Raw genomic sequence first — 6,902 nt, forward strand, 5'->3', positions numbered from 1 at the left:
GGGACCCAAATGCTGGCCCTCAGCACAGCAGCAAACTTGCCACATTAAACTCCGGAAGCTCCATCCTCAGGTCTCCTCATGAGCTCAGTACCCTTTCAGAGCCCCACAAGGGCTCCAGGGATGTGTGGAAATAACCTGCAATCCTGCTGCTCTTTTATGAGTGAAAGAAACTTGATGAACATTTTCCCAAAAATTACCATGAAGTAAAACAATTCAGAGTTTCCTTGTAACATGTCTTGTGATCAATGAAAGTTTCTTGAACTATACTGGAAAGTGAAATGTCAGTCTCCTGTGCCAGAGGAAGTACTGACTCTCTTTCTATTGGCTCCATTACATAAATATTATATTATGATAATAATTAATAATGATTACTAATATAATATATATGTTTATTCCTATAAGACAGAATTATTCTCCCATAAAGAGACAATCAAACAGGATCAGTTGGAAATGTGGGGGGTATGTGCCATGCAGGTGGGTCCAACAGGAACACCATACACGAATGAAAATAGTCTGTAACTGTCTGAATTCTCTTGTATTTTGGTTCTCAGCACCTTAGTTTTACTTTTTTGAAATCTTTTATTTATTTATTTTTAGAGAGAGAGGGAGTGGGGAGAAAGAGAGGGAGAGAAATATCAGTGTGTGGTTGTCTCTGATGTGCCCCCTACTGGGGGCCTGGCCCCCATCCGAGGTAAGTGCCCTGCCTGGGAATTGGAGCAGCGACCCTTTGATGTGCAGACCAGTGCTCAGTCCAGTGACCCACACCAGCCAGGGAAATTTTATCTTTTCTTGCTTGATGTGATGTGTTTTCCCTTTTTGGAAAAATCTCATATGTGCTGCATGGTTCTTTAATATTTGTTTTGAAGCTGTGATCTCATCATTAGTATAAATATCAGGTCCTACAAAACCTGGGGCTGCCCCTCCCTTGGGGAACATGTGAACCAGGGAAGCCTGCTGCTTCTCCTGGGGCCCTGCCTGGCCCTGTGGGGCCTCCTCTCAGGAAATGAAAGGAATGAAAACCTTCTTTTATTGGCATTAACTCTCCTTCTTGTCACTCAGTCACTTACACAAATTAAACCCCAAGGATACAAATAAGACAGGTCAGGAATGACCTGGAGTTCCCAGGGAGAAGGTGACACTGATGGCCCACGACCCACCTCTGGATTCCATGTCTCACCTCAGTGCTGTTCTCACAAGAAGGGAGGATCAGTCAGGTGTCGGCCTCGTTCTCCAGGGTCCTCCACACCTGCGGGGCCAACACAGGTCTCAGCTCAGGGGCTCGGCCACTTTAGTTCTAATTCTGGGCAGGTGGGACCACTCAGCCCCACCTGGAACTTGGGGCCAATCACTGACCTTCCCTGTAGAGAGACAGAGCTGCTCACCTGGTGTAGTAGAGCCAAATGAGGCCATAAGTGAGGAGGAAGCCAGCCCCCATGAGGGCCCCTCTGATCAGAGTGAGGACCAGGGGCCAGGAGCCCTGCTGCTCCTCAGTCACACATTTGCAGGAAGGGGGTTGTCCTGGGGAAAAGGAAAGGGGGTCAAGCTGTTACCACAGATCTCACAGCCCCAGCACCTGGCCTGGGTACCCACCACCAGAACCTGTCTTGCAACTGGCTCAGCACAGACAGGCTGAAGGAAACATGCTGGGATCCCAGTGGGTGCTGAGCCCAGCTGGTGAACTCCCCTCTGTCTCCAGCCCCTACATGGTTCAGCCCCAGGACCCTGGGTGCTGAGGGCTGGGACAGGCTCAGGGCTTTTCCCTCCAGGGTCCAGCTCAGTGAGCCCACCCACTCACCAGACTCTGTCTTATCTTCCCACCTTTTTGTGGAACCTGCTGTAGGTTCTGTTCAAACAAGAGATGGAGGATCCAGTGGTAGCAAATCTCCCCCTTCCTGGGCCAAGCCTCTTCCCAGCTCCATCCTCCCTTTGATCCTTTCCTTTCTCCTTCTGCCTCCACCCCCAGCAGGCCCCTGACCTGGCAGCAGCAGCAGCAGCAGAACACTGGCACTGTGGGCCCCGTGAACATTCTCAGCCTCGCAGCCAAGGAGAGGCTGAGAGAGATTTGGGGAGCCCAGCCAGTGCCCAGCTTGGTAGCTGAATTCTCCTTCCCCAGCCTCCAGGATCTCAGCGCTGGAGATGGGAATGAGGCTTATGCCTGGGTTCCCCAGGAACCAACTCAACTGTGGAGGGGGTTGCTGTCAGCCACACAGAGCAGCTATAGACCCTTGTCCTCCATGATGGTAAAAGATCAGATTTTTTACAGAATGTTCAAGGCTTTGGGGAGAGAAGGAGAAGGGGAAGGGGAAGGAGGGGGGAGAGAGAGAGAGAGAGAGAGAGAGAGAGAGAGAGAGAGAGAGAGAGAGAGAGAGAGAGGGATGACATAGGGCAGGCACCCACCCAGGAGAGGTGAGGGAGGGAGGGTGGTGATTTTCCTCCTTGCTTCTCCCATATCTGATCCCACTCACACTGTGATTCCCCCTCAGTTCCATGGCAGCCCCAGGGGCAGGTCTCAGACCCACAGAGGGAGGTTCTTTCATATCTGTGATGTTTCTGTAGGACCCATCAATGGTGAGCTTCCTTGGGGCATCTAGGACGAATGATATGGCCCCTCTTCAGAGGGGAGGAGCAGCAGGAAGCAGGTTGGTGGGAACTGGAAAAGTGGGATTCTGTCTTTCTGGCTCACTCCCCATCTGCACTCTGATCCATGCAAGAGTGTTCTCAGGGTAGCTCAGCCTCCTGCACACACACACCCATGTGCACACACTGGCCCCAAGGCCCCTAGGACACCAGCCAGCCCTTCCACACTCACAGAAAACATTAAGCAAGATGGTTCTCTCTGTAGTCACTGGCATTTCACCTGACAGGTGAGGTTGGTACCATGGTCCTGGGGCCTTGGGGTGAAGGTGAGCACCGAGGAGTGGAGGGTCTGGGGGTTCAGAGAGTCAAGAGCAGCTCCCACCCAGGAGAAGATGAGAGGACTTCCCCCTTCACAGGACCCTGGCAGGCTGCAGGTCAGCTGTGTGGGGCGGCCAGACTCCAGAGGCTCCTCTGAAGTGTGGATGTCAGGTTTCTGTGTCAGTTCTAAGGAGGAGAGGGGGAGGTGCTTGGGAACACCTCCCCACAGGGTTGTGAACCTAGAGCATGAACCTGAGAGGGATGCCTGCCCCAGGGCCTGAGCTCATCCTGAGTCCTGTGTGTCCTCTGGCCACCCTGGGCCCATGGCCTGGATCAGGGGTGTCCCAGTGCCCTGTTCCTGTTCTAAGATGGGGTCCCATGTCTCAGTGTCCTCTCCTGGGCTGCTACCATACCTGTCACCTGCAAAGTCAACATCTTATCTTGGTAAGTGTATTTCACATGATCTCCTCTCTCCACTCAGAAGATGTAGGTGCCTGCATCACTCTTCCTGGTGTCTCTGATGCTCAGGGAACAGTTGTTGGTCCTGGGGTCTGCGAGGATGAATCAGCCATGGGTCTCCCTCTTCACTGGTTTATATGGGTTGTTTGTGGCTGCAGGAACATTCTGCTGGGTGATGACCCCATTTCGATACCAGTAGATGTAGAGGGGGCCAGAGGAATACCATGACCTCCACAGGTAGGAGAAGGAGCAGGGCACGTGGATGCACAGACCCTCCTGCACCATCACCTTTTCCTGTACTCTGAGCTCATAGCCTGCCTCCTCCTGCAGGGACCCTGGAGGGGGCACAGACACTCAGCTGCAACCTCAGCCACTCTCCCACTGCTCCATCCCCCCTTCCCAGGACAACTCTCCCCCCCACAGTAGGGGCAGCAGCAGCAGCAGCAGGGCCACCATGTCTGCTTCTCACAGGACAGAGCTGTCCCAGTCCCTGTGTCAGGGAGGGAAATGCCGAGCTGTGGGGTGGGGCAGTGGGTGCCCCAACAGGAAGCCTTGGGTAACAGAGCTGAGGCCAGGCCTGGAGGGGAACTTGGGCTCCACATGCTGTGAGGGTGTGGAGGGGACTGAGAAATCACCCTGTCTCAGCCTCAGCCCTCTGCCAGATCCTGCAAGTGAGTAAACTGGAGGGTTAAGATCCCCAGACTTTGAGAGGCTCATCCAGATGGGAAGCTGAATGTGATCACCTAACTCAAGAGGGAGGTCACTCAGGAGCCATCATGGTCAGAATGGACCCATCCTCAAGCTGAAACTACTAAATATTCTATAAGAGGGTACTTTTAAATTTCCTATAGACAACCAAGTGCTGGGGAGAGCAGAAGGAATTTCGACCCAACTCCGGTGGAGTGTGGAACTCAGGGAGAAGCTAAGTTTAAAGCTCTTTGCTCTGAGGCCTCTTTGGGGACATGGGTGCACAAGTGATGATCTTCTGGGGTCTGGGGACCTGGGGGAGAATGACAATGTACAGGCACCCTCAAAATGGGGTGTGTGGTGGGAGATCTCACTCCATTGCAGGGGGCCCAAATGCTGGCCCTCAGCACAGCAGCAAACTTGCCACATTAAACTCAGGAAGCTCCATCCTCAGGTCCCCTCACAAGCTCAGTACCCTTTCAAGGCCCCACAAGGGCTCCAGGGATGTGTGGAAATAACCTGAAATCCTGCTGCTCTTTAGTGAATGGAAGAAACTTGAACCTGTTCCCAAACACGACCATGAAGTAAAACAATTCAGTTTCCTTGTAACAAGTTGTGTGATCAATGAAAGTTTCTATTTCTAAAATACACTGAAAAGTGAAATGTCTATCTCCTGTGCCAGAGGAAGTACTAATTCTCTTTCTATTGGCTACATTATATAAATGTTATATTATGATAATAATTAATAATGATTACTAACATAATATATATGTTTATTCCTATAAGACAGAATTATTCTCCCATAAAGAGGCGATCAAACAGGATTGGTGTAAAACGTGGGGAACACTCCTATCATGCAGGAATGTCAGACAGAAACACAATACACGAGTGAAAATAGCCTGTAACTGTCTGAATTCTCTTATATTTTGGTTTTCAGCATTTTAGTTTTCCTTTTTTCAAAGATTTTATTTATTTATTTTTAGAGAGAGGGGAAGGGAGGGAGAGAAATATCACTGTGGGTTGCCTCTGATGTGCCCCCTGCTGGGGACCTGGCCCCCAACCTAGGAATGTGCCCTACCTGGGAATTGAACCGGCGACCCTTTGATGCACAGGCTGGTGCTCAATCCAAGACCCACGCCAGCCAGGGAAATTTTGTCTTTTCTTGCTTGATGTGATGTGTTTTCTCTTTTTAGAAAAATTCATAGGTGCCACATGTTCCTTTAATAATTTTTTGAGCCAGTGATCTCATTATTAGTATAAATATCAGGTTCCACAAAATTTGGGGCTCCCCTGCTTTGGGGAACATGTGAATCAGCTCTATGCCCCACCTACCTGGGATTCTTCACATATTGCAAAGAAGATTGTCTTGTGCAAGCAAAGGACTAAAGAAGGTAGGATGTCCATGGTTGTGCTCCCACAATTCACACCTCTGAGTGGTCTGGCAAATCTCAAGGAATGAGTGTTGGCAAGAAAGTACAGAAAGGGGCACCCTTGCACTGTGCCTGGGAATGTAAGTTGGGGCAGCTGCTATGGAAATCACTATGTCAGTCCCCCAAAATTAAACATAGAGCTGCCATAAGATCCAGCAATTCCACTTCCGGGTATTCACCTGGAGGATACAAAAACACTAACCTGAGAACATTTATGCATCTCTGTATTCCTTGCAGCATTATTTATGATATCCAAGATCCCAATGCAACCTAAGTGTCCATTGATAAATGAAAGGATGAAGAAAATGCACTATATACACAGTGGAAGGTGTTCATGTCATACAATGAAAGGAAATCCTGCCATTTGTGACACATGAGTGGACCATGAAGGCTTTAGACAAAGTGAAGTAAATCAGGTAGAGAAAAGCTCATATCATTTCACTTAAATGTGAAAATTTTTTAAAAATCAAGCTCACAGATAGAGACAAGAGACTGCTGGTGGCCAGAGGCAGAGGGTGGGGAGTGGGCCAAAGGGTTGAAGGTGGTTAAAAGTTGCAAACTTGCAGTTATTAGATAATTAAATCATGAGGCTGTAATGTACAGCATGGTGATTACTGTTAATAACAGTGGGTATTAATACAATTAACTATAGTAATATAGTTAATAAGACCATGTTGTTTATTTAAGAATTACAAAGAGCCCAGGCTAGTGTGGCTCAGGGAATTGAGTACCAGCCTGTGAACCAAAGGGTTGTGAGTTCAATTCCCAGTCAGGGCACACGCCTGGGTTGTGTGCTGATAGGCAACCGAACAATGTTTCTCTCACACAGTGATGTTTCTCTACCTCTCTATCATCCCCCTTCCCCTCTTCTAAAAATAAACAAATAAAATCTTTGTTAAAAAAGATTTGCTAGGAGAGCATATTTTAATGAAATTTTTTAAAGTTCTCATCAAAACAAAAAAAGTGTGTATTTGACAAGACATATTGTGCTGAGCACATCACAATAGATACATGTGTCAGATCATTAAGTACAACTTCAGACTGAAGTAATGTCATATGTCATTACATCTCTATAACACAAACACACACACACACACACACACACACACACATACACTAAAAAACTGAGGCTAGGGACTTGGATTAGATTACAAGACCCAAGTCTTCCAGACAGAATTCCATTGCAGGTCCACATGTGCTCCAACAAATCTGTGATCCTCATCCTCAATTTACTGATTAAATCTCAAGAGATAAAACAATGATCATTAGCAATTTCAAATGCCTTCATGATAAAACTCACAGAACACCAGGAATAAAAATGAATTTCCCCAAATAGGTAAGGGTTGTCTTCAGCAAACATCACACCTAATGCAGTAGTATCGGGTCCTAGTCTATAAAACCTGTAACAGTCAGAAAAAGCTGTAACAATTG

General features: G+C 48.3%; 1 protein-coding gene across 1 annotated transcript; it reads right to left on the reverse strand.

Moving 5' to 3' along the window:
* Positions 1 to 1,239: 1,239 nt before the first annotated feature.
* On the reverse strand, positions 1,240 to 4,489 carry LOC114510622 (sialic acid-binding Ig-like lectin 14). The gene is given in 6 exon segments (XM_036012888.1): positions 1,240 to 1,518; positions 1,616 to 1,843; positions 2,542 to 2,587; positions 2,858 to 3,081; positions 3,309 to 3,689; positions 4,462 to 4,489. Coding segments are annotated over 6 exon segments (1,047 nt in total). The 3' UTR covers positions 1,240 to 1,378.
* Positions 4,490 to 6,902: the final 2,413 nt, after the last annotated feature.

The sequence above is a fragment of the Phyllostomus discolor genome, chromosome 12, assembly GCF_004126475.2.
Source record: "Phyllostomus discolor isolate MPI-MPIP mPhyDis1 chromosome 12, mPhyDis1.pri.v3, whole genome shotgun sequence".
NCBI lineage: Eukaryota > Metazoa > Chordata > Mammalia > Chiroptera > Phyllostomidae > Phyllostomus > Phyllostomus discolor.